Source organism: Pagrus pagrus (assembly GCF_965226575.1).
Source record: "Pagrus pagrus genome assembly, chromosome: 8".
NCBI classification, from domain to species: Eukaryota; Metazoa; Chordata; class Actinopteri; order Spariformes; family Sparidae; genus Pagrus; species Pagrus pagrus.
In genome coordinates, this window is record NC_140192.1 from 1,213,870 (window position 1) to 1,241,579 (window position 27,710).

At 45.0% G+C, this 27,710-nt stretch overlaps 1 protein-coding gene across 1 annotated transcript; it reads right to left on the reverse strand.

Annotated features, from left to right (window-relative positions):
- Window positions 1–952: 952 nt before the first annotated feature.
- Window positions 953–27,625, reverse strand: LOC311261856 (dematin-like). The gene is made up of 17 exons (XM_084360869.1): window positions 27,491–27,625; window positions 15,413–15,450; window positions 14,135–14,199; window positions 13,237–13,271; window positions 11,834–11,914; window positions 11,593–11,721; window positions 9,812–9,856; window positions 9,511–9,703; window positions 7,718–7,762; window positions 7,230–7,382; window positions 6,801–6,910; window positions 6,601–6,706; window positions 6,309–6,491; window positions 6,109–6,116; window positions 5,952–6,008; window positions 5,709–5,789; window positions 953–5,574 (listed from the first exon to the last, which is right to left on the reverse strand). Exons 4-17 carry the CDS (start codon window positions 13,246–13,248, stop codon window positions 5,461–5,463), a joined length of 1,317 nt encoding a protein of 438 aa, XP_084216995.1. The 5' UTR covers window positions 13,249–13,271; window positions 14,135–14,199; window positions 15,413–15,450; window positions 27,491–27,625; the 3' UTR covers window positions 953–5,460.
- Window positions 27,626–27,710: the final 85 nt, after the last annotated feature.

Genomic DNA, 27,710 nt, shown 5'->3' on the forward strand with positions numbered 1-27,710 from the left:
TTCTATTGATTTCAGATCACACTGATAGTTTAATACACCACACTGTACTTCAGCTGTTAATGCTGTTTATAAAGTATGTCCAGTAATCACTGCTGGAATGTAACTAAGTACATTTACTCAAGTACTGTACTTAAGTACAATTTTGAGGTAGAATTGGAGTAATTCCATTTTCTTCTACTTTATACTTGTATGTGATAACTTTAGTTACTAGTTACTTTACAGATTACATGCTGCATCAGAGCCAGAGAAGCTGATCCATTATTATGATTCTGACTCGACTTGAGTACATTTAACATCAGATACTTTACTCGAGTATTGTTCATTTGGTTTGAGTGACTTTAACTGTGACCACAGTAATATTCAACAGCATATCTTTACTCAAGTATCACTTTAGGTACTTTTTAAAACACTTCATGTTACGGAGAAAGTAAATAAATTGTGTTTGTAATCGGAGTAATCCAACTGGTCGAAAGTAACTACTTCATTCCATTTCTACGTGGACTCGACTACATTTCAGAGGGAAATTAAATACTTTAAACTTCACTACAGTTACTACTTTACTAGTTAGGTAACTTAAGTAGCCGAGAGTATTTGAGTATCATCAATCAGGAATACTTTTAACTGAAGAAGAAACTGAGAAATAATCAGCTTTTATAGTTTGATTACATTTATTTCACTGATTCAATCAATTATAATACAAACGTGATAAACGAGTGACTCGGTCGAGACACGTCGTCATTACCAGCGTGAGAATGTTAGCATGCTATCACGCTAAGCTAACAACAGGGGAAATATCATACCTGCTGTTCATCAGCCTGTTAGCATGCATCCATTAGCATTTAGCTCAAAGCAGCACTCTGTGTGCACACGGCCTCAGAGAGCTGCTGTCGGACTGTCGTCTGCGAATAAAGTTTTTAATGAACGATCACATCAATAAACGTGCACAGTCTCCTCAAAGCAAATAGAAATGCTCTTTATTGTAACTCATGGTTAATCATTCACGTCACCATTCATCTGTTACATCACCTGCATCCAGATATGAAAACAACAACAACAACAACAATAATCATATTGTCATTCAGTGGTTCAGTATGTACAGCAGCGGGGCGACTTCAGGCGGGAGAGTCACCGCCGCGACGCTGACCTTTGACCTCAGTCCGACCTCTCTCCCCTCTGAAGACGCGTCGCTTCAGATGTTTAATACCTGTCATGCACCTGAAGCAGGAAGTGTAACTGCCAGCGTTATTATATAAATCTATGTAATTAAAGGTTAAATAAAAGTATGACATCATCATCATCATGACATCATGCTCGCAGCAGTTACAACATCAGACGCGCTGACGGTGACACGCCTCCATGAAGTCGCCCTGCTTCTCAAAATAATTTGATAAAAAAAGAACAAAAACACTTTAAAATATACAAAAAGAAAAAAAATATCGTGGAACAATCTTTGTGTCATCATGGTGTCAGTCACAGCAACCCACTTCCTGTTTCTAACTACACACAACCAATCAGAACAAAGCGTAAAACCCTCAGTATCATCGAACTGCGTCAGAGTCATTCCTCAAAAAACAAAAAGAAAGAAAAATGGAAATCATCTCAACGTAAAGTGACCAATGCTCGCTCACTCAACAAGTCTCACATCTTCATCCAGTTTTTTTTTCCAGTCTTTTTTGTTTTGTTCACAGATACAGGAAGCGTGTGGAGTCGAGGCAGACATGGCGGCGTGTGATGCAGGATGTGGCGGCGGTGATTTTGGCGTGAATTCATTCTGAGCTGTTTGAATTTAAAGGCGCTGCGAGTCTCGTTCACATTTTCACTGTATTCATTTGATTTATTGAAACATGAAATCCTTCGCATTGCACCTTTAAAGAGTCCGTTCAGGTCAGGATTCAGTTTTAAATCGACACCTGTGTTGCTCTGAATCAGGTGAAGACGTCTGATTCGCTCTCCTGCTAACAGACTCAGATTTGACCTGTTCGTCGATCAGATATGACGATGATGATGTTTATACTTTAAGGATATATATGTGTGTGCGCTAAAGTCGTGACAGATGTCCTGAAGTGTCTGTGTGGTGACGAGGAGGATGTTCATCAGTTCAGTTCACTTCGATAAAGATCTCCAGTTATTTCCCATCATTCCTCAGAAAAGTCTCCGTCGTCTTCTTCGATGGTGAAAATGCGTCATTCTGTTTCCTCGACATTCATGTATTGATATAATTTTACATTTTCATTTAGATTTTAATAACAAACATGCCACTTTCTCTATGTAGGTTAAAAAATAGCTGCACATCATTTGGTCACTAAGCAACACTAGCCGACGCTAAACGTCTAAAAACCTGCTTATTGGACAAACCAGAGTTCAGTTGAGCTCCGGTCTGAAGGTTTTCATTGTTCTTCTACACTGCAGGAGTGTGTGTGTGTGTGTGTGTGCGTGTGTGTGTGTGTGTGTGGTGTACTGAGATACAAGAGGGCAGTGGCTTCTGCTGTAGGACAAAGAGAAAACCAAAGAGGAGACAGTTTGATCACAGCTGGTGGAGCCGAGGAAAGGTTGGCTGTGCTCCACCCTGACGGGAAGTTTGATTTTATATTAATGTCATTAAATATTTGTCCTCTGAGCGTCTGTTACTGTTCCACAAAAACATATTAACTTTGGTTTACGACCAAACACCTGCAGAACTAATGACATTCCCATCACTTTATGTTAAGTGCTAATTAGCAAATGTTAGCATGCAAAGACGCTCAACTAAGAGCATCAGAAACAGACATTATAAATGGAGGCGACTTTCATCAAATCCACAATTTGATTTCAAGGTTCTGATTCAATTCAGTTTGCCTTTGTACCGTCAGTGATTCAACAATAAACAACAAGAGATAGAAATAGTTCAGTTTAGCTTGTTACAGAGTTCAGTATCTGTAATCTGTCCAGAGTGAACCCTCTTCACAAACAAGTCAATAAAGGATCTCTGAAAATGAAAATAAACCAACATGTCCGAAGCCGTCAGAGTTTCCTCTGGTACCAGTCAGCTGATCGTCTTCATCACACAGGTGAAGAGTCTGGAAGTGACGATGCAGGCTAACGCTATGATAGCTGCAGGCTAATGCTAAGCTACGGTGGGTGTGAAGAGGAAAAAGTTGGACAATCACCAATCCTGCTTTTCATTCCGCTCGATATTTGATTTAGAAATCGTGACATCTCTAAATATAAATACTGAACATCAGCATCGTTAGCATTGTCTTTTGGGTGTGTTAGCATGCTGCTGTTAGCTTTGCTCAGCACACAGCCTCACAGAGCTGCTAGCATGACTGGAGACTGGTTGATTTAAAGACATTTTAAGACTGAATTTTTGCTCAGAAGTCAAACGCATGTTTAACTGTCACACACAAGCTTCTTAAAGGTTTTCCCTCAAAGTGACTCGATTTCAAACACTTAGAAAGTAGCTTTCCATCCGACGTTAAGACACTGAGGAAGTTAATAAAACAACAAATCATTAAAATAAATTAATTCAGTAGAAGATGAAGTGTAGCTTGTTTCATTAGCTTCATTAGCTTCTTGGATGTGATGCTCGGCGTCACTGTGATCAAACTGTGTCCTTGATTTTCTTTTAGGTGCTGGGAGAGAAATGTTGTCATTATGACATCATAGCTGGCTTAGCCAATAGGAACGGTCTATCCCTGCAGTCAGCATCTAATCTGTATTGATAGCTGATCAGAGTCAGCAGGAATGTTGATCTGAAGCTCGACTGCGGCTGGAAGCTCGATAATAAAATATTTACTTCACTTTGAATGAATCCAGTCCGATGGAAACATCTGCAGCTTCAGACGTCCGTCAAACAAACTGTCTCAACATGTCGGTCTGACTAATGTTTAATCTGATCAATGGAAAACTTAAAAGCCCAAATTAGCCTCAAATCTCCAGTGAGATCAACAGCAGAACTAACTTCATTTCCCAGAATTCCACCACTAAAACTTCCTGCGGCTCAGAGAAACAAACCCAGAGGACTCGTGTTCGTATCTGCTGCTCTTTTTTCACAGTTTAAAGTTTTAGACACATGAGAAGCTGAGAGAGGCGACAGCGAGGCGTCCTCACGTCGTCCCGGGTCACACCAGAACCCTTCATGTGTTTGAGAGAGAAGGGGTCCACGCCGCTGGACGTTATGAATCTGAAACGTGACTTGCTCTCCTTCAGTTTGCTCGCTGAAAGAAAGCTCGCTATGTAGCTCAGTTGCTAACTGGAGAAAACTTTAATAAACGTCCAGATTTCATCTTTCTGGTGACGCGGCTGAGACGGTGGATCTGCTGCTCCTCTCTGTTCTACGGTGGCTGAGAGAGCTCAAAACACTGCAACTAAAGAAAACACAGGCAAATAAAGAAATCACCTTCACGCACAAAAAACACATCTAGAAAAATGTTGGAAATTAATTAGTTCAGTTATTTTCAGTGTTTTTAAAAGCACAATAAGTAATTTCTGCCACTAGGGGTCGCTATCACATCAAAAGATGTTTGCTGAGTGTTGCAGGTGCAGATCCAGATCCTGGAGGAACAAACACCCGGAGTCACATCAGACTCTGCTCTGACCGACGGGAGCAGAGCTCAGAGTTACTTTGTAACTTAAAAATTAAATTAATTTAAATTTATCTTCACTCCTGTTGATCAGCCCGACTGCAGCAGTGACCCGGAGGTGACCTCCAGGTTCTGTAATGTTGACTGCTGACTGGAGCTGGAGGGGAAAAGGACTTTACTTCATGAACGTAACGTTACAGAGAGGAGACAGAGAACCAGAACCAGAACCAGAACCAGAGTCTGTGCTGAGCGCTGACTTCACTCAGAGCTTCACCTCGACTGTCTAATGTTTTAAAGTTCTCTTCACGTTACGTTCGGTCTCAGACTTCCTCTCTGACTCTCCTGACGTTACAGCGACAGACGACACAACTCAACAACATCCAACGAAGCTCGAGTCGTTCTTAGAGATTTTAATGCAGAAATGTTGGAAGTGATGTCGTTAAGTCGCGGTGTGTTCACTCTGAAACCACCAGAGTTTCGTCCTCTGAGCAACAGGATGAAGTGCTGGTGTGACCGGGCGTTAGAGGAAGTTTGCTCTGCTGTCAGTTCGCTACGATCCGAGGATCCGAGGATCCGAGGATCGTCTCTGTGCGTCCAAACCTTCAGCCTGAGTCTTTGTGCTCGCTCTGTAGTTTTTTTCTCTATTTATTTCCACAGAAAACTACAAACTGGCTCTTAAATCAAACAGCAGCTCTGCAGCTGGAGCGGAAAACCTTCACTGTGAATCACGTCAAACCTGAAGCCTGAGACGTCTCACTGAGCGCCTCACTAACAGTGAGCTGCTGTGGTGATGATGGCGGCGGCGGCGGCGGCGGCGGCGGTGCTGATGATGACGTTTTGTTCAGAGTCCGTGATGAGGAAGAGCAGGGGGATTGTGGGGGATGCGGTCCCGGCGGCGTCAGAAGAGACACACTCTCTTCTTCAGGTCGTTTCTCTTCCAGACGGAGAGGCAGTCGAACTCCTCGATGGACATCCCGAAGACACTGAAGAACTCCTCCTGAGACAGGTGTCTCTGCGGGGGGGGGGGGGGGAGGGAGAGGGAGGGGTAGAGAGAGGGGCGAGAGAGGGGGGGAGGGGGGGGCGAGAGTTCAGTGATGAATGAAGCGTCACTTGATGATCCAACAGGAAGTGAAGCGACAGTTTTACCTCCAGCCTGGTTCGGTCCACGCCGGGGGGCAGCTTGCTCCGTCCTCTGTGGGTCACCACCAGCGTCTCGTAGGGGTAGACCTGGAGAGATCAATCAGTCAATCAATCAACCAATCAATCAATGGATGTAGCTACAGTTCATTATTTAAAAACACACATTAGTTCTGTATGTCTAGAATTAAAGGGTCAGTTCATCTAAATGTCACATGGCTCCACTGAGGAGACTCGAGGCTGTGAACTGACCTTGTGATCCAACATGCTGGGCAGCGAGTTCCCTCGGTCCATCCTGGAGTCTCCGTTCTGACAAACACACGTTATCAAATCACTGTCAGTTACACAGACCGTCGTCTCAGTATCGACCAGAAAAATGTTGAAAACATGAAGGTGAAGCAGAAAGTACCTGAAGATCTGCAGGACGAGCGAGAGACGAAGAGAGAGAGACAACATGATTACTGACAGTCAGTGGACAACCTCAGGTACTCGAGTAAATATACTTAGTTACATTAATTTAAGATATTACTGAAACCACAGCGCTTAAATATGACAACATCCTCAACATTGTTTAAAATAACACATTCACATATGGACGATGTGACGAACCTGCAGGAGCTTTCTCAGTCGAGCTGAACTCGGCCGACTGCAGCTGAAAACAGACAGAAACACCTTCATCACCGTCATCACTACACTCTGCTGTGATTGGTCGGTTCAGTTCAGCAGGACTCACCCTGGACAGGCCGGTCTTAGAGGACGCTGGGAAATAAACAGACTTGGAGGCGTTGGATCCTGCAGAGGACGCAAAGATGATTTATCATGTTGAGATGCTTCACTGTGTGTGTGTGTGTGTGTGTGTGTGTGTGTGTGTGTGTGTGTGTGTGTGTGACAGGTGCTTCACCTCCGTGTGGGCTGCGGTCCGGGAGCGAGCGAGTCTTCCTCCTCAGAGGAGCAGCAGATTTATCGAGCTCCTCCTTCAGGATGATTTTTCCCAGATTGGACTGAATCTGAAGAGACGCAGAGACAAAGTTCAGTTCTGATCCAGACACAGATTTAAATGTAACTCTTGGATCAGCTGATCGGCGTCTCCTCCTCCGTCACCTTGTTGAGCTCTTGTTTCTGAAGAACTCGGAGGCCCCACAGCTCATCGTCCAGCTCCCCGTCCTCCTCCTCATCTTCATCCCTCTGACCCTTCTTCCTCCACTCCTTCTCTGCAGGACAGGAGACCAGGACAATGGAGATGAGATGAGATGAGATGAGATGGGAGGGGGAGACAAGGACAGGAAAGAAAACAAGGAAAGGTGAGAAGATGGGACAGGAGAGGAAACAAGGACAGAGGAGAGGAGAAGAGATAAAATGCAGCAAGGAAACAAGAAGAGGAGAGAAGGACAGATGAGAAAAGAAAGAGAGAGGAAACAAGGATATAGGAGACAAGGACAGATGAGAGGAGACAAGGGAAGGAGACGTGTAAAAGAGAGGAAAAACGTATGTGTGTGTGTGTGTGTGTGTGTGTGTGCGCTTGGATCGTACCAATCACAGCCAGGGAGGGGGGGCAGGGCCAGTACTCGGTCTCGATCTTGGAGGGCAGGTTCGGGTCCGGAGGCTGAGCTGCTGGAAACTTTGACGACTCGATGATCAGATCCTCGATGTGTTTCCCCTGAGGAACCTGAGAGGACGACACATCTGCACAACACACACACACACAGACACACACACACACACACACACACACACACACACACACACACACACATACACACACACACACACACACAGCATGTTAAAGCTGATTAATGCTCGTGTCTGTGCAGCTGACCCACATTTAGAAGAAGGGAGGAGATGATGATGAGTTTTACTGTTTGGCTGAACGGGGCCTTCAACACTTAGTCTCATTAATATTAATGAGCATCTTATAAAAGCCTGATTACCTGTTAAGAAACATTTACAATTACAACGACTTCAACATAAAGCATGACGCAGACGGACCGCACTGGACCCGTCACATGTGACTAACACACCTTGTTTGTAGATGGGAGGCTTCTTGTAGATGTTGGAGCCATTTTCTGAAACAAAGAGAAGAAGAAGAGTTAAAATGGGGGAAATACAAAAAGAAGAGTTGATATTTTAAATGTAGACTCATAACATAAAGAAATATTTGTGATAGAAATCCCTTAAATGATCTGATTAAAGATCAATTACAGACTGAGTCAATATAAAGCTGTCAGCGCCCCCTGGTGGCCAAACTGTGTCAACTCAACACGCAGTGATATAATGTTTATGTCTGCAATGAGATGAGATCATTCTCTGTAACACAAGGAGAGGAGGAGACAAGGAGAGGAGGAGACAAGGAGAGGAGGAGAGGAGAGGAGAGAGGAGGAGAGAAGGAGAGGAAGAGAGGAGGAGAGGAGACAAGGAGGGGAGGAGAGGAGGAGAGGAGGAGAGGAGAGGAGACAAGGAGAAGAGGAGAGGAGGAGAGGAGAGGAGGAGACATGAGAGCAAGTGACCTTAGGAAATCAAGAGGAGACAAGGAGAGGAGACAAGGAGAGGAGGAGACAATGTGAGGGGAGGAGACAAGGACAGAGGAAAGGAAACAAGGAGAGGAGAGGAGACAAGGACTGAGGAGAGGAGACAAGGAGAGGAGGAGAGGAGACAAGGAGAGGAGGAGAGGAGAGGAGAGAGGAGGAGAGGAGAGGAGAGGAGGAGAGAAGGAGAGGAAGAGAGGAGGAGAGGAGACAAGGAGGGGAGGAGAGGAGGAGAGGAGAGGAGACAAGGAGAGGAGGAGAGGAGGAGAGGAGGAGAGGAGAGGAGACAAGGAGAAGAGGAGAGGAGGAGAGGAGAGGAGGAGACATGAGAGCAAGTGACCTTAGGAAATCAAGAGGAGACAAGGAGAGGAGACAAGGAGAGGAGGAGACAATGTGAGGGGAGGAGACAAGGACAGAGGAAAGGAAACAAGGAGAGGAGAGGAGACAAGGACTGAGGAGAGGAGACAAGGAGAGGAGGAGAGGAGACAAGGAGAGGAGGAGAGGAGAGGAGAGAGGAGGAGAGGAGAGGAGAGGAGGAGAGAAGGAGAGGAAGAGAGGAGGAGAGGAGACAAGGAGGGGAGGAGAGGAGGAGAGGAGAGGAGACAAGGAGAGGAGGAGAGGAGGAGAGGAGAGGAGACAAGGAGAAGAGGAGAGGAGGAGAGGAGGAGAGGAGAGGAGGAGACATGAGAGCAAGTGACCTTAGGAAATCAAGAGGAGACAAGGAGAGGAGACAAGGAGAGGAGAGGAGAGGAGGAGAGGAGGAGACAATGTGAGGGGAGGAGACAAGGACAGAGGAAAGGAAACAAGGAGAGGAGAGGAGACAAGGACTGAGGAGAGGAGACAAGGAGAGGAGGAGAGGAGACAAGGAGAGGAGGAGAGGAGAGGAGAGAGGAGGAGAGGAGGAGAGAAGGAGAGGAAGAGAGGAGGAGAGGAGACAAGGAGGGGAGGAGAGGAGGAGAGGAGAGGAGACAAGGAGAGGAGGAGAGGAGGAGAGGAGAGGAGACAAGGAGAAGAGGAGAGGAGGAGAGGAGGAGAGGAGAGGAGGAGACATGAGAGCAAGTGACCTTAGGAAATCAAGAGGAGACAAGGAGAGGAGACAAGGAGAGGAGAGGAGAGGAGGAGAGGAGGAGACAATGTGAGGGGAGGAGACAAGGACAGAGGAAAGGAAACAAGGAGAGGAGAGGAGACAAGGACTGAGGAGAGGAGACAAAGGCAGATGAAAGGAGACGGGGAGAGGAGACGAGGAGAGGAAACGAGGAGAGGAGACGAGGAGAGGAGACGAGGGTTACCAGGCCTGTGGAAGTGCTGCATGGTGCTCTTGGTTCCAGAGGAGTGTGTGTGTGGTGTGTTGGGTGTGTGTGGTGTGTTGGGTGTGTGTGGCGTGGACGGGGTGTGTGTGCTGTGTGTTCTGCTGGTCTGGATGGTGGAACCAGGAGAAGAACCTCCAGGAGACCGGTTCTCCAGCCACTCCCTGGACTCCCTCTGAAACACAGAGGAACAGGGTGAAGCTGCTGCGACCTCTGACCTCCGACCTCACCGATGACTCGGCAGGTCACAGTGTGAACTACAGGACGGTGTGAGGAGTCTTACCTCGGGGGAGGGAGGAGGAGAGATGGAGCGAGGAGACAAGGACCTCTGAGGAGGAAAGGAAACAAGGACTTAGTTCAGTCAAAGAGAGAAACTTGAGCTCAGAGTTCAAACTGCTTTCACCCCCTCAGGAGGGAGGACGGCCTCGCTAGCTGGTTAGCACGCTAACTTCAGTAGCAACACCACAGAGAGACGTCTTTGACACGTCAGCACTGTTGTTTCTTCGCTCTGTTCAGGATGTTTGTTCAGTTTTTTGAAGGTTTTAAACTAAAAATCTGGACGATTCTTACAGACTGCTCCTTTAAACCCGGAGGCAAACGTAAACAAAAGTCAACGTGCACAGTCAGCTCAGGGACGTGAGCGCCGCTCCAGAGGACAGACTGATTGTTGTGTGAGCTCGGTGAGAATGAGATTCATTTCTTGTCTTTTCCCTGAAATGTCAGTTTCTGCTGATTTGTTTTGGATGATCATGAAAATCTGGGGCCGGCTTCAGAGGAACGTTACTGTAGCAGATGTGAAGTGTCGAACATGAGCGAGTGTTTCTGTTAAAGACTGAGCTGCAAAATCATTTGTGGTTTGAACTGTTCGACGGCTGCGGCTGTATTTTTGGCGTCTTGTAGATCCGGGAGGGTCGGGCACAAATAAAAATCAATCATCGTCATCATGCAACAATTAAATAAAGCTTCAGCTTCTCATCAATATTCTTTTGTTTGCCTTCTTTTTAATGTGATACCTCACCGTTACTTATTTATTTCTATGTGCATTCATGTTGGAAACTGATAATACGGACTTACACAAATCACTACTGAGACCTGAATGAACGTGTACTGAGGACGGACAGGTTCTGGATGTTCTGGCCGTGTTCTCCAGATTCAGACAAAAGAAAGCTGCTTTTCTCTTTAAAACACGTCAGTGACGTCACACTGACGAGGTGTGTAAATAATCCACATACTGTATGTCGGCTTTAAAGACACAAACAGACACAGAGTCTGATCTCTTTGCTTCCCTTTCTCCTGGTTATCACTTCATCCACACACACACACACACACACACACACACACACACACACACAGTCTGGGTCTCAGCTGTGGTAACGAGCTGTCGGTCTCTAAGCAGCAGATTGATGTCTCATGTCGCAGTCTGACGCTCAGCTAACCAACCGACAAACTAACCGCCTGTCGGACCAGCCGCAGCCTGCTGTCACACTCTGGTGCTCTGACATCTGATGCTAAGCTACGCTAACACATCCTGGACTTCTTTCTGCACCACAGAGAAACAGGTGATGTTGGACTGTTCAATGATTAACGTGTCCGTCTCTAAATCTCTGAAACAGTGTGCTGAAGGATAGGTGTCGGACCATGATGCACCTGGGTGGGCCTGTGGTTCGGTGGGACAGTCTCAGTACGTGCTTCAGACAATTGATTTGTCTATAGAAGTATGAACGTTGCAGTATGCGTGTGAATGGCAGCTGTAAACAATACTGCTCCAACTTTAAAGTGACACGTCGACAACATGATGAAGTGTTTCCTTCTGCTCTGAACCGCGGACACAGTCGCTCACTGAAGGCACAGCGGCGGCTGTAGTCGCTGTTTTTGGTAACGTACTCGTATGACCGATCACGGACCGAAGCTTTGACATCTAATTCATGATGAGCGAGCACTTTCCTCCCGCTGCTGCCGTGCAGTAGCTTCATCGAACACACGCTGCGAGTGAGCCAGGGTTAATACACGCTGTTGCAGGACTACACATGCATACGTGACTGCTGTGAAGAAGAACCTGATCACCTCCAGTGGACTGTAGCTGTAGTGCGGCTGGTAGATCATCAGATCTGGTCTCTCGATGTCCAGGATGGCTTTGTCTCTCGGTAACGCTGCTAAGTCCTTATAGCCGATGACTCCGTCCTCCACTCGGGCCTGAAGGGAGGGATTACAGATTACTGCCTCAAGATTAATCTGAAGGATAATATAACTCAGTCTGTGTGTGTGTGTGTGTGTGTGTGTGTGTGTGTGTGTGTGTGTCTCTCACCACGATGGCGGCAGCAGGGGATCCTGGGACGCTGGTCCCTCTCAGCGACAACACACTCCCTGGAGACGTCTGAGCCAGCTGCTGCTCACACACACACACACACACACACACACACACACACACACACACACACAGGTCGGAGGTCAGACACAAACTGATAAGCAGCCAAATGGACGAAGACTTCGGCTGATGAAGGAATCGATGACAATCATTCAGGTTTTTTCTCGGGATGATTTCATGTATCTGGAGAGTCGACGCCGCTGAGTCCCTGAACCTGCGTCTCAACTGATGTTCTGTACTGAAATAAAATCAGGGACTTTTTGTTTTACAAATGGAAATAGAGCCATTTTGTGACCTCCAGCAGCCGCTGTGGTGGTCTGCAGCCGAGTATGAAGCGGTTGGGATCAGGGACAGCTCCTCCAGGTCAGTGCAGAGGAGTTTCATCTCTGGGTCTTGTTCATGAGCGACGGAAAGATGAAGCGTGAGATGGACCGGAGGTTTTCGGCGTCAGCTGCACTGCAGGCGTGTAGCCAGACCGTTGTGGTGAAGAGGGAGTTGAGCCAGAAGACAAAGCTCTCCATCTACCAGTCCATCTACGTTTCAACATGCAAGTTTGATCATGAGCTGTGGGCAGTGACTGGAAGAACGAGGTCGCAGATACGAGCAGCCTAAATGAGTTTCCTCTGTGTCTGGGCTGAGCCTCAGAGAGGATGAGACGCTGCTCCGTCACGTCTAAAGGAGCCGGCTCAGGTGGTTCAGGCATCTGATATGGATCCTGCTGGGCGCCTCCCTTTGGAGACGTTACAGGCACACAGACCAACTGGGAGGAGACCCAGGACCTGCTGGAGAGATTATACATCTCATCTGGCCTGGGAACGCCTCGGGATCCAGAGCCTGCTGCCACCACGACCCGACCCGGATAAGATGAAGGAGACGGATGGATGGGAGGAGACATTTGTGTTGTTTCCTGATTACATGTTTTAATATAGTGAGTAAAACACAAATATCAAGTTTCAATCAACACAAAATGTCGAGAAGAGTTTAAATGATATTTGTTATCAAAAGCTGAACCGGAAACATTTGTGAATGTGGCACCTCACGGTGGTGACGGATGATATTTGCTTGATCTTGTCTACGACCTTAACGAGATGCTGATGGTGTGAACAACTGCGATTTTGTTGTTGAGTTACTCGTTAAAGGACAAACCATATGTCTGTGACATGACTCAGCTTTACTGCGGCGTCTCAGTCAGCGCTGAGCGGTTGGTTGAGGTGTTTCAGACGGAGTGAGGAGCTCCTCTGATTGAACCTTCGGCGTTAGTCAGGTTTGTTCCCTCACAGTCGACCAGCAGAAACAGAAACAACACGTTCAAATGTTCAGTCGGATCAAGAGGAGCTGTTTACCTTGGGCATCATCCTGACTGCTGATTGGTCAGTTCCTGAGAGGGACAGACAGAACATGGTATTATATTACAGATGTGACGATATATTCATTATATTACAGAATACTGCAATAAAATCCAATAATAACACAAACACAGTCGGTTCAGATCATTTCAAGCTGTTTCTTTGGTTTCAAGAAGTGTTTTTTCAGGCTGTTGACAACGACGTTAGCACGACGCTAGCACGGCGTTAGCAGTGAGCTACGTCACATAGATGACGTGAACGCAGCACGAGCATACACTGCAAAAAGTTCTGCACTCACTGAGATTTTAAATCGTAAATTTGGAAAAATATCAGATGAATTCTCCTGTTTTAAAAGTTGTTCACTTTAGTTGAACGGCCTCATACTTCGACTGGTGTTAAGTCATTTTCCACGTCGTGTTGAGAGACGAGTACTAGCCACGCTTGACACAGGCGGGCGGGACAACGTGGGACAGTCCTAGAGACAAAAATAACACTTGATCTCTGTGATGGACACACTGATGTCCGTCTGACACATCTGAGCGTGAGAAACGTGGACAGAAGTCTCAGATGGTTCGATCAGATGTGACTCTCAGACAGTCACAGTCAGTACACAGCGCTCTGCTGCAGCTGCTTTATTGTCCGACGTGACTGACCGACACAAAGGGATTATTCCAGAGTCCACAGCTTTGTCCAGCACACACACACACACACACACACACACACACACACACACACACGCACGCACACACACACACACACACACACACACACACACACACACAGGTGGATGTCTGGGTAACGTGCGGTCAGTGACGGGAAAATCCCTGCACACACTCACAATGAAATACAGTGTGTGTGTGTGTGTGTGTGTGTGTGTGTGTGTGTGTGTTCATACCTCAGGGAGAATAAGGGATCATGTCTGTGTGTGTCCGTCTGTAGGCCCGTCCACCCGATCAGAACCTGAAACAAACACGACTACTTTAATAAATCTATGAAGATAAAACACAGCAGACACAAGTTATTTTACAGAAACTCAAATATCTGAGCAGTTTCTCCTCGTCACGATACTCAGAGATGATGAACCTGCAGATTTCTGTCGCAGTCTTGTCATATGTGTGTGTGTGCAGTGTTATTGATCTCTGCTGGTGTCTGCTGTCACTGAATAATTAATATGTTAAAATGTGACTGTTTCACTCTGACTGGGAGCACCGGAGGATTCCTACAATGAATGTTCATTTATTTTTATTTTTAAATATTTAATATTTCTCCACAAAAAGTCTGAATTCTTTGGGCCCATCGAGCAGGTTCAACCTTCACACGTCTCTGTGTCACTGAACTGTTTTTAATTATGTTGTATTATAATATTAGGATCAGGCTTCACATCCTGATCCCGTCTGGGGCTTCGACAACAACAGCACTGTGGTTAATGTCAGAGAAAGATCATAGTTTCACTTAAATGATATTAATTCAAGGTATTTTAAAACAGCGTGTGTTTGAGATTCCAGAGAAGAAGAAGAAGAAGAAGAAGAAGAAGAAGAAGAAGAAGAAGATCTGTGTCCGCCTCTGGAGAGAGATCAGTTACAATCTGATCAATACATAACCGGATCAATAGACTGGAGGCGGCAGGTATCAGTTCCTCCTCTCCCTCACAATTTAACTCCAGAACTGTTCTTAAAGAGACGACGAGGAACTTTCAGCTGTTGTTGATTCTAGCGCCCCCTTTGGACAAAAGCGGTCTGACACCAGAACCGGCCATTTGTCCTGGAAGCGAGACCGCAGGAGCAGAACTTCTTGTTCCATGTTGCTGACATGTAAGAGTGAAACGTTTCTACCGAGGTAACGTTGGATATCTCTGTTTTCACTCAATAATCAGAACAAACAGCCATAAAAAACATTTGAGTGTGTTTTTATGAATAAAATCTTCCATATATCAGCCTGTGAATGATGAGCGCAGCCCTCAGCAGTAACATTTCTTACAATTTAAGACAAAAATGGTGATTAGGGTTCAAGTTTTACAGCGTGAATATGACTTTAAACTTTGAGAGGCAGACGACTGAATGATGTTCGATAAAAGACTGAATATATAAGAATATAAAAATGAAGTTGTCCAGGTAAAAAGTCACTGTGTGAAACTATCTGATGCAAACATTAAATTAATAAAGATGAAACTCACATGTTTACTCTGCAGCTCAGATTCTTCAGCTCACCGGTCTGATGACAGAAACACAAACAAACAAAACATGTCATCAGTGTTCACTTTCACATATCTGACACTCAGAGGACACCAGAACCAAACAGAACCAAGCAGAACCAAACAGCCTCATCCTGCAGAATAAACCGTATCATCAGGTGAGTTCAGAGCTGCTTCAGGTGAAGACGACCAGCTCACGTGTCAGAGCGACTCTCGGTTAAAATCAGTAGATATCTGAATGGAGTTCTGCTCAGCCCGAGTCGTTCTCCTCTTGTTTGCTCCGTTTCTATTTTCAGATCCACGTTTTATTTCCAGGAAGTCGACGCTGTTGCTAGGCGACGGTGCTGGCAGGAGTTTGATCTGAAAATGAAATCTGCTCCATCGCAAAACACAACATGAAGCTGAGAGATGCTCAGGAGGACACCGGCGTCCAGGTTTGACTTAATGAGACGATTTGACCGACTGGATCCTTTCTGATGTCAGCTGGACTCTGAGCAGCGTTCACTGTGCTGGTACTGTCCACTTGTAGAGGCCTGAACCAACAAATGACACACATTTGTAATTACTTCAGACGCCTGGCAGAACTTCTGCTCAAAGTTTCCTCATATTTAAAAACAATGCAAACAGAAGTAAACATCTGTATGCACATGGTCAGGTCTTCACCACCTGATCTCAGTGCCACATGCACAGGTACGTCTGCTACCTTGGGAAGACAGGTACGGCAAACAGACGTGGACAAACCACACAGAACTGCAGTAAAAGGGGGAATTTGTTAAGTTAGTTTATGATTATGATTATATTTTCTCAATTACTTTGTAAAATGCTGTCTAATAAAGAAAATCAGGTACTTAATATATTTTTATTTTCACCCTTGTACACGTTTGACTTGATGTTGTCTATTTCATGCATATGAATGAGCTGTAAAATGAATAATGTTTGAATAACCCTTTGTATTTACATGAACAATTAATGTAACACAACAATGTCAAGATTAAAAAAGAACAAATCAGATGTGTGTTGTTGCCTCTCATGACATGTCACTAGTGAAAGAGGCATAAAGTATTATTTATCAAAATTATTAAACTTAACAAAATATGCTACGCTACAACAGGTAATAAGATAAGATAATGTAATCTTAAACTAATTTCACAAAGTTCTTGTGGTTCGTCGAGTCGTGTTGTCGTACCTAGCTGTCCAAGATGGCGGACACGCATCCACCCAGGACGCTACATTAGGAACATCCACAGATTTAATCACAGAGCAGCAGAATAGTTCTTCTACATAAATATATGCTGACATCTGGTAGTGACGGGGCGAACACCGGCTGCATCACCGTCCGCACCGCCATCTCACTTTTTAAGGATCAACAGGCAGACGTTAGGAGGCAGCGGGGCCAGCAGCAGAGTCACGTTAGCCTTTAGCTTTACAGAGCGGCTGTTTGGCAGCATGTCGGATTTAAACTCAGTGATAACAGAGAGCCTGATAACGTTCAGGAGTCGGTATGATTTCATCTTGTCGCCTGCAGCTCTCGTTCGTTTCTCCCAGACTGCGACCGGAAGGAGTTTCGGAGGGAAACAGAACCAAAGTCGTGCCACTTCTGGTGGGCCTCATTTCTTTAATGTGTCATGAATCACACATATGATGTTTGTGAATTGAAAAGATAATTATTCAAATCAATAAAGTGTCAGTTTGTTGTAGAAAAAGGTCGTAACAGAGATGAACATCACAATAAATCCGTCCATGTTGACAACTGCAGTTCTGTGAAAGGAGAGCTGGTTCTGGTTCAGTTCTGTGAGCCGCTGATAAACAGGAGCAGCTCGGCAAAGTTTCAGTGAGGAGGCGACGTCACTAACGACACTGTTGGCTGTGACGTCTTTATAATGACATCACAGTCATCAGTCTCTCTTCATCACTATCAGGTCAATATCAATAAGGTCCATGAGGGGACCCAGAAGGGGCGGGGCTTCAGGAGGCCCCTCCCCCTCCAGCACTCCTGTGACACCTCACCTGCCGCCTGCGCACTGCTGTAACAACACACTGAACATAATGATGAACCAGTGCTCAGGCTCGCGTTCAGCAGATCTGTCAGTCTGCTGGGACGGGAGATAACTCAGAGGAATGCTGGGAGATATCTGAAGGTTGCTAGGTTACCACACCCAGCCGTCCAATCAGCTGGCAGGAATGTGGGAGAGACAAAGAGAGAGAGATGCTGCACTAAAATAGACCTCCCACCATCAGACCACCCCAACACTGAGAGAGAGTGTGTCCATGTAACGCACACACACACACACACACACACACACACACACACACACACACACACACACACACACTCTGCAGGGCACAGTCTCAGGTAAACCCCGCCCAGCTGCCCCGCCTGGGGGGATAAATCAAAGTTCCTCCTCTGATGACTTTTGATGATGACTTTTTTGGGTGAATCCACCTCATTATTGAGTTCCTACATTTCCCAGAATTCCTTTCAGCAGCTCAGAGTGAAGGTGCTCCAGCTTGTTGCTGCTGGTGTGTAGGAGGAGAAGTGTGAGTCTCACTCCTGACCGGAAAACACAAAGCGTTTCCAAAATGGAGCCAAAATGAAGACAAACAGCAGGATGTGTCTGAGGAGAGGACTTTCACAGCTGGAGGATTTTACACTTTATCTTTAGTTTATGGATGTTGTTTCAAAAGCGTTGATACCAGAGCAAAGAAAACTTCTAATAAATGAAAGAAAATTTAAAAAATATTGTTTCAATCAGGAAATATCTGATCAGAGAACAAGACAATGAGCTCAACTACTGTACTTAAATACAATTTTGAGGTACTTCGATTTCCTGTAACTGCAGTATCTTGAAGTATAAAATAAGTACCCTCAGAAGTGTACTTAAGTACAGTACTTGAGTAAATTTACTTGAGTTGACGTTAAACTCACTAATGAAAAAGGCCTCTGTGACCAAAACTGTAATGAGCAGTGACTGAATGTAACTAAGTACATTTACTCAAGTATTGTGGAAGTTATCATGGAAATATACGTATCACTTACTAATCTCCAAGCGCAGTAGTACATACTTGAGTAAATATACTTAGTTACTTTCCCTGGCTGGCAGCAGCAGAGGGACGTTCACTGACTGGTCCGTCCGTCTTCTTCTCTTTGTGTCTGAGGACGTAAATTATCTCCGAGGAGGTCGTTAGTGACGGTCACTGCTTCTGAAAACACACTGAGGTCCTGAGAACGTGCAGACCTTACACTGATTTATAACATCTGACACACACACACACACACACGCACACACACACACACACACACATCACACACACACACACACACACACACACCTCTGAGTGATATGATGCTGTTCTTGTTCATATAAACTTTTGTTAACTTAAATTTTACATGAGACATTTTCACAAGTAATCGTCTTTGTCACATGTGAAATTTACATTTTTACATGTGGATTACATACATTTGTACATAATTAGCTTTTGCCACGTGTGTAAACGTGCACTGACTGTTGTTTTTGTTGTTTTGTGGTTGATTAAAAACATTCTGTTCACCAGATGATTTGTGTCCCTGAACGCACCAACAAGCACAGTCGTCAGATCAGTTCTCCGGCTCGAGGCAGAAAACTGAACTAACATCTCGAACATCATTTCTAGTTTCATTAATGTTACATTTTCTCTCCAGTGTCCGTGTTCAGATAAAAAGCAGCAGCATCCTGCCGTCGGTCTCATCAGAGCGTTTGTCGAGTCGTGATGCAGTGAAATGTAAAACATGTTGATGCCTGAAGCTGTAAGTGGGTCACAGACTGAAATCTGCTGAGTCACATTCACAGCTCTCACTGATTCGACTCAACCTCTGCTGAACCGCCGACTTCATCTTCATCAACTGAAACATTTTTACATTTGCTGCTGAGAAGATTAGACGAAGAGGACGAAGACAGATGAAGAGCTGGATATGTTGCAGAGCGCCGCCTCCAGAGAACTGCAGAAAATGAATATTAACACGTGACTGACATGGTAAAACCCTGACACGCAGATCCTGGCTGCGTCCTGTTTTCCACAAATGATTGCAGATGAATTTCTGGCTCCTTCGCTCCTTGAACACTCTGACCCGTGTTGTGAGAGTACCCGTTCATCCTGCGGCAGGACGATGAGCCCAAACACACCGCAGAGCTCTGACGACTACCTGAAGACCAAAGAGGACCGAGGAGTCCCGACTGCCCTGGACTCTCCTCCACAGTCACCTGACCTCAACCCCATTCAACATTTATGGGGGCACTTGAAGGCTGAGAGCCGGTCAGAAGTCATGCTGGGTTTCCATGAGTCAGCAGGTTTTACACTCACTAGTGGAGTCCATGCAGCTCGAGTCACTAAAGCAAACGAGGGACGTTCAGGGACGTTTACAAGACAAGATTACACTTTTCACTAACACTGTGAAGTGTATGTTATGTACTGATGTTATGAATGTGTTTCTTTGGCTCTGATGCAGCATGTAATCTGTAAAGTAACTAGTAACTAAAGTTATAGAGCTTTATTTTACAGGTCAGTCACTTCTGAATAATTCAAAATCAGCGATGTTTCCTGGAAAGAGTTGTGTAACGTGGTGCTGATGGATTATACTAATATGGACATGGATGGATGATCATCAGGACGGACCTGTAAGGATCATCTCATGTGGTTCTGTTGCTATCAGTGGCCCAATGCTAATAAGCTAACATGCTAAACATTCAGACCAAACTTCATTTACTTCTCGCTCATTTTTCACTTTGACCTGTTTGTTTTCAGTTACAGGAAATCACAAGACGCAACAGTTACAGTGTGTGTGTGTGTGTGTGTGTGTGTGTTGGCAGGTTTTTATCTCTGCTCACAGGCGTGTGACCACACCCAGCTGAGCACCGTCATTGGCTGACTCAGGTGACATCACAGCGCCTGTGTAACGTCTTTAGGTGTTTGTGAAGTTTTGATTGACGATGTCTCCTTCCATGTGCCCTCATCTTCCTCCTTTCCTTCCTCCTTTTTACTCCTCCTTTCCTTTCCTAGCTATCTTTCCTTCCTTAGTTTCCTTCCTCTCCAGTGTCTCCCTTCCTCCCATACTCCCTCACCATTTCTCCTACCTCCTTATTTCTTTTCCTCCATCATTCCTTTTCTACCTCCTTCTTTCCTTATCAGCGTCCTTCTTCCTGTATGCATCTTCTTTTCTTAATCAAATCCTTCTTTCCTTTCCTAGCTACCTTCTCCTTTACCTCCAGAGTTCCCTTTCTCCTTCTCTCCTCTTCAGTGTCTTCCTTCCTTCCATACTCCCTAACCATTTCCCAACCTTTCCTCCACCTCTTATTTAATTTCCTAACGCCCTTCCTCCTTCCACATTTCCTTCTCAACTCTCTTTCCCTTTTTCCTTTATCTCCTTTCCTGAGCCTAACCATTCCTATCTCCTCCTTTCCTCCTTTTTCCTTTCCTACTTCCTTGCCATAGTCACTCTTTCCCTCCTTGTTTCCTTATTTCCTTTCCAACATCCTCCTTCCTTCCATACTTCTTCTGTCTCATTTCCTCCTTCCTATTGTTTCCTCACCAAGCTTCCTCATTCCTTCTTACCTTCCCTACCGTCCTTCCTTCCTAACCTCCTTGTTTTATTGTAAACGTCTTTGCTTTAATATAAGTCCTTTGTTTGAAGTGTGTTATAAAAATAAAGTCTGTGATTATAAAAGTTGATCAATATCTTCCTCATCTCTCTCAGCGTCTCCTTCTTCCTTTAACCAATCAGAGTCGAGCAGTGTGTCGGGAACACACCTGTGCCGTGTGCTCAGCTGAAGTTATCTGGATGTTCGATCACGTGACGGCGGCTCGGTGTGTCAGACAGACGACTTTGTGAACGTCCTGCTCTGATGTCCGAGGACAGAGGAAGGAAGGTGTTGTTCTGATTGAAGCTCGTCCGTCTGTCCTATCAGCAAACACACTCAACTTAAAATTCCTGCAGCGCTGACGGCAGCCTGAACGCCTGCAGCCAAACAACACACACACAGAAACACACACACCAGCAGCAGTGGCTGCGTCCATGGCCTCATTCCTGCAGCATCAACACCCCCCGGCCCCGGCCCCCCTCGGCCCCCTGCTGCTCTCAGAGATAAGAGCCGAGGCCTCCGTCTGCTGCGGCAACATCACACCAGTTATTAAAGGAACATTCAGCTTTTTACAACCTGAGGATTAAAGTCAACACAACCAGAAACCAGCTGCACACTTCCTCTAGACACCAGGGAGTAAGGAGGCAAGGACGTAGGGAAGGAAAGAGGGAATGAGATCGTCTGAAACACTGAACCCCTGAAGCAGCAGACCTCACCTCATTTATAACTTGAATTATTGATCTGATATGTGAGATCAGCTGATGTTTTATCAGAGAAGAGGTCTCACTCTGTTGGACTACAGAAACCCTCTGGTTCTGCAGTGGCGTCACGGAGTGGAGCCTCTCCCCTCACAGATGATCTTTAGTCGAGTTCAGACACAAACTGACATATTTTCCCTTCGTCCTCTCATTAACTCACAGAGGGAACATTAATCAGCAGCAGCTGATACGAGACGGAGGAACTGCTCCCTGATGTAAAGAACAGAGATGAGGATTCATTAACAGATTGTGAATCTGTGCATTTTGCCAACGTCTCTGTCAGAACAGTGCTGTGACATCAGCAGCAGACTTCAGTGAAGATCAGCTTCATTTCAGTTGATACTGATCCAACAAAATATGCCCCGTCAGTATCAGGACATCTCAACCAGTGGATCAGGAGGTCGAGCAGTCGTCCACTGAACAGTAATGAGGCTCCAGCTGCTTAGAAGAGGTTAGGAAGTAACAAAGTACAAATACTTAGTTACTGCTCTTCAGTACATGTCTCAGGTGTCTGTCCTGTACCTGAGTATCTCTGAGACTTTCCCTCTCTACACCTGAACACAAACATCTGAACTTTCTCCTCCTCACAGCTTCAAAACAGCCTCGTTACTTTAGTTTGATGCATTTGAGGTGAATTATAAAGACGCAGCGAGACGAAACAAAGACGTAAAAGACGTGAACAGACAGAGAGGGAGGCTGAATGGGGAGAAAAGGCGTGTTAGTGTCTCGTATCTGCAGAGAGTTTCTTATTTTCTCTCTTTGTTGCTGCTCGGGACGCTTTACCAACCCAACATGTGGCTATTTGACGTCCTGGGAATGAGACTCAACAATCAACTATCTTTGTGGTGCGTTCAGGAACAGCTGGGACAAATCCTGCTGACTCTACCTTTAACTTTAACAGTCTTTGAATTATATTAATATGACGTGAGCTTCAGTTAGCTTTGACCACAGATGTCCTTCAGAGGGAGACTTTTTACTCTGATACTCTGAGTACATGTGAGAGCCTGTACTCGATTACTTTTACTGGAGTAAAGAAACTGATTCAGCACTTCTGCTTTTACCAGAGTCTGTTTCTGAAGTGTCTGAACGTCTCCTGGAGGACAGACTGTGAGGACTGTTGACCCGTCTGAGTACAGCCCTGCAGTACACAGTCTGTCAGAGGACCAGCAGGACCACCATGTTATTGATCATATTATAAATCTTTGACGTCACTCATTATCACTTTAAGATGCCAAAATAACTCAGTTTTCCAACAAGAACAAGTTTCTGTTTTTTATAGGATCATTAAAGGTTTTTAAAATCCAAATCTGCAAAGAGACGCAGCTGTCAGATAATACTGGAGTAACAACACAATGTTTACCTTGAAGTATAAAGCAGCACTGACTCAAGTACTCGTATTTAAAAGTAATACTCGACTAGATTTACTTGAGTAACCCCGGAGAGCCGGGCTCAGTTAAACCTTCACTCTGAGCTGTAGTCAGGGATTCAAACCAGCACCTGAGCTCCTGCGTCTATTTCTGCTGCAGTCGAGTCTCAGTGGACAAAGTTTCTGTTGTGTAACAGAGTGAAGATGACTCATGTGTCCAGAAATAGAGGAGAGCGCCCACGCAGCGCTGAGACGTTCAGGGACTGTACGAGAACGCGTCGCCAAAAACCCAAACTGTGAATGTTTGCAACAGAAAGAAGCATCAGTGACGAGCAGAGAGGAGCTCTGTGACCCTGAAGCCTCCTCAGCTGCTCAGATACTGATATTCTCAAACTGACAAAGACTGAACACGAAAGTTTTAAGTTATGACCAGTTAAAATACACAATACATTATGATTATTATCATGTTTAGTATTAGTATGATTTTTTTCACTCCACCTGTTTTGTATTTTTTTGTATATTTATATAAAAAAAATTTCTCTTTTCAGTGTTTTACGTTCCTAAATAGCAAATTTAATAAAAAGTCAAAGACAAAATGAAATACACAACGTAAACAGAGGTGGAGGAAGTGTTTCTACTGCAGTAAAAGTACAAAAAGCAGATTGTGAAAATACTCAAGTAAAAGTACTCCCCTGTGATGGCTCAACTATTCTGAAACTACAATAGTTGATAATTAATATTCTCATTGGTTAATTTACCGATTTTGTTTGTTTGAGCTGTACTTTATAAACAAAACATCATATTTCATAAAATCTTCATTTGTAAAGTAACTAAAGCTGCCAGATAAAGTAGCATTAAAAGGAAAGATTCAAGTACAAGTACCTTAAATGTGTTCTTCAGTACAGTACTCGAGTAAATGTACTTAGTTACATTCCATCACTGTATATGAAGATGACTTCTGCTTTATAAAGTAATAAATTGGTGTTGTACCTGCTGTAGTATTTTGTATCTCTGCACTGCAGCTGCTGAACATGTTAAAAATGACTCAAATCTATTCATAAATATATTTTATTTTCTTATATCTGTGTAACTTTTTGCAGCGTTAGCAGCCTGGAAAGGTTCAACATGCTGCTGCTTAATGGCCGAACACTGTAAAAAACTCGTAACTTCACAATAATAATTTTTTATTCAGTATTTGAAACTAAGGAGCCCAGTCGGAGGAGAAAAGAACGAACATTTTAAATAACGTTTAACGTACATTTTAAAATATTTAAGAAATATAAAAATCTAGAAGAATCTCCGGTCTAAAACTTTATTAAGTATTTTTTTAATATACATTTTTAAACTCGCACAACCTCAGCTATACTTGTGCCAAGATCAAATTATAAATAGATGAGCTCAAATACATAGCTAACTCAATGAATGAGTATAATAATATGATAACAGCACTCGTCTGTCACTTTGAGCCTGATTATCTTATGGCAGTGTTTGATCACATTTAAAAGTAATTTAATTTTTTAAATATCTTTAATTAAACATGAAAAAACAAACAAAATCAACAAGATCTGATGTAAAATTCAGGCTAAAAACAGAAAAGTGCTGTGTTTCATGAGATCTATTCTCTGTTGGTTTACAGTATTTACTGACAGAATATTACAGGTTTTTGTTGTTGTCATTTTTTACAGTGTAGGACCATGTGTCCAGTTAGTTGTGTTTTTTTAAATGAGGCTGAAATTTTGTGTTAAATGGAAAAATAAAATCCTCAGTATGAAGAGATTTAACTGCAGCAGTCTGTCACACACACACACACACACACACACACGCACACACACACACACACACACACACACACACACACAGACACACACACAGACACGCACGCACAAACACACACACACACACACACACACACACACACACACACACACACACACACACACACACAGCAGGTTCTTTCTAGCTCCCACAGGACAGTAAACCCATTATTCACAGCTCCAGCAGGTTCAACAGGACACGAGTCATCAGAGCCTGTTATACTTCACATTATGTACAGTTCATACAGGCCCGGTCCATTCACACGTCTCAGAGGTCACATGTCTCTGTGACCTCTGACCTCTGACCTCCAGATCCAGGACAAGACAGTTAAAAAGCTCATAAAAGATGTTTTAAAACTGAAATATTTAACATCACATCCATCAGCAGAGTCTGTTGTTCACTGTTACCATGACGACGCATCTCTCCCACACAGAACCAAACCAGCTCGGTCCGCCGACCTGAACCGACGGAAGCATTTGGATTCATCCGCTCTGCTGTTCCCTCCTGTCAGTCAACACTCAGGTGTTTACAGGTGAGGCTACGAGCTAAATGCTAACACCAGCTCACGCTAACGTGCTGATTAAATGTTTACAGTGTTCTCCCGCTTACTTTAGCGTGTTAGCGTACTAACATTAGCTAGTTAGCAGTGAACACAAAGTCCAGTCGGACACATGAACATGTTGACCTGATGATGGCGCTAGATTAAGAGTCCGAAGCAATCCATCACAGAGCTGTCGACATATTTAAGTCTATTTTTTATTTACTTAATTTAGACGGCTAATCTCATTCTCTCTGGAGCTAGCTGCTGTTAGCACGGCTACAAACTTTAAAGGAACAGTTCCCCAAAAATGTCAAACTCAGTCATCATCTCCTCCTGATGATATAAAGTCAGGTGAAAGTCTCGTAGTCCATAAGTCACAGCAGACGAGCTGCATGGAGACATCTGATGCTTGAATCATCTCCAGCTGCTTCAGGTGTTCAGCAGAACGCTGCAACTCTGTTTTACTGTGAAGCTCCAGAAATGTTCTGTGGACTACGAGACTTCACCTGACTTTATATCATCAGGAGGAGACGATGGCTGAGCCTGACTTTATATCATCAGGAGGAGACGATGGCTGAGCCTGACTTTATATCATCAGGAGGAGACGATGACTGAGCCTGACTTTATATCATCAGGAGGAGACGATGACTGAGCCTGACTTTACATCATCAGGAGGAGACGATGGCTGAGCCTGACTTTATATCATCAGGAGGAGACGATGACTGAGCCTGACTTTATATCATCAGGAGGAGACGATGGCTGAGCCTGACTTTATATCATCAGGAGGAGACGATGACTGAGCCTGACTTTATATCATCAGGAGGAGACGATGGCTGAGCCTGACTTTACATCATCAGGAGACGATGGCTGAGCCTGACTTTATATCATCAGGAGGAGACGATGACTGAGCCTGACTTTATATCATCAGGAGGAGACGATGGCTGAGCCTGACTTTATATCATCAGGAGGAGATGATGGCTGAGCCTGACTTTATATCATCAGGAGACGATGGCTGAGCCTGACTTTATATCATCATTTCATTTTTGGGGTGAACTGTTCCTTTAATGTAGTTAAAGCCTGATGAAATAACATAATGTCAGCACTGCAGACAGACAGATAGATAGATAGACAGATAGATAGATAGATAGATAGATTACAGGATGGTATTACAGGTATTACAGGTAACATGGTGTGAAATAAAGGAGCATTTCAGAGATATTCTGGGACAGCACGGGGAGGATTTGAGAGTGGAGGCCGGCCGGCAGATGTTGTGGTGCTGGGTGAGGAGGGGGGTGTTACATAAAACCATCCTCCCCTTCTTAATCCATCCTCCATCCCTCCTCCCGTCCTCTCCTCCGCGGCGTGCTCACTCTCAGCACCTCTTACATAACTTCACACCATCACACGGTAACTCAGTCACACCTGATTGTACCTCCATAACCTGCTGATGACACATGTGTGTGTGTGTGTGTGTGTGTGTGTGCGGTGAGGCGGCCGCAGGAGGGAGGGGGCCCGCCGGAGCTGCTCTGCCCCGCTGCGGCGCACCGCAGACCGGCGTGTCACAGCGCCGGCTCCCCCGGACAAGGTCGAGCACAGGCGGGGAGAGCCGGGCCGGAGTCCCGCTAAAAACTGCGACATTTTATACCGACAACATCTTTCCAGCAGCTCCTCCTGTAATATCTCCTCTGTGTTCACGTCTCACTGTGTGTTTTAACCCAAACTTCACTTCGTACTGTGGCTGAACATGAATAAACGAACATCTCTGAAATATTCCTGTAATAATATATTTTAATATTTAATATGACGTGTGTGATATTTACCACACATGCACGAACAGAGCGGCTGGTCAGGACACGCAGGCTGAAATATTTCTATCATCACACAGTTACAGTGTTTTTACAGCTGAGAGACATTAGCGGCCACGCAGCAACAGCGACCCGCAGCAGGGCGACAGCAGGCGGCTCTTACCTGTGTGTTGATGCCGGTGTTCGTCAGAAACATCCAGCAGCTCCGTCATCAACTGTCCCCACCGCGCGCAGCCCCACATATAGTCCCAGTGTGTGTGTGTGTGTGTGTGTGTGTGTGATAGCAGCAGTGTGCCTCTCTCTCTCTCTCTCTCTGTTTCGGCCCAGTACCTGTCAGTGTCTCTCCACCTCTCTCTCTCTGGACCAGTCCATTTGCGGCAGTG

What these genes read in the sequence shown, in the direction of transcription:
- LOC311261856 (XM_084360869.1), bottom strand. An exon ending in CCCCTGCTGCCGCCATCGTG is followed by an intron (nt 11,722 to 11,833) that starts GTGAGAGACACA and finishes CCCTCCCTTCAG; the next exon opens with GCCCGAGTGGAGGACGGAGT. An exon ending in ACAGCTACAGTCCACTGGAG is followed by an intron (nt 9,857 to 11,592) that starts GTGATCAGGTTC and finishes TTTCCTCCTCAG; the next exon opens with AGGTCCTTGTCTCCTCGCTC.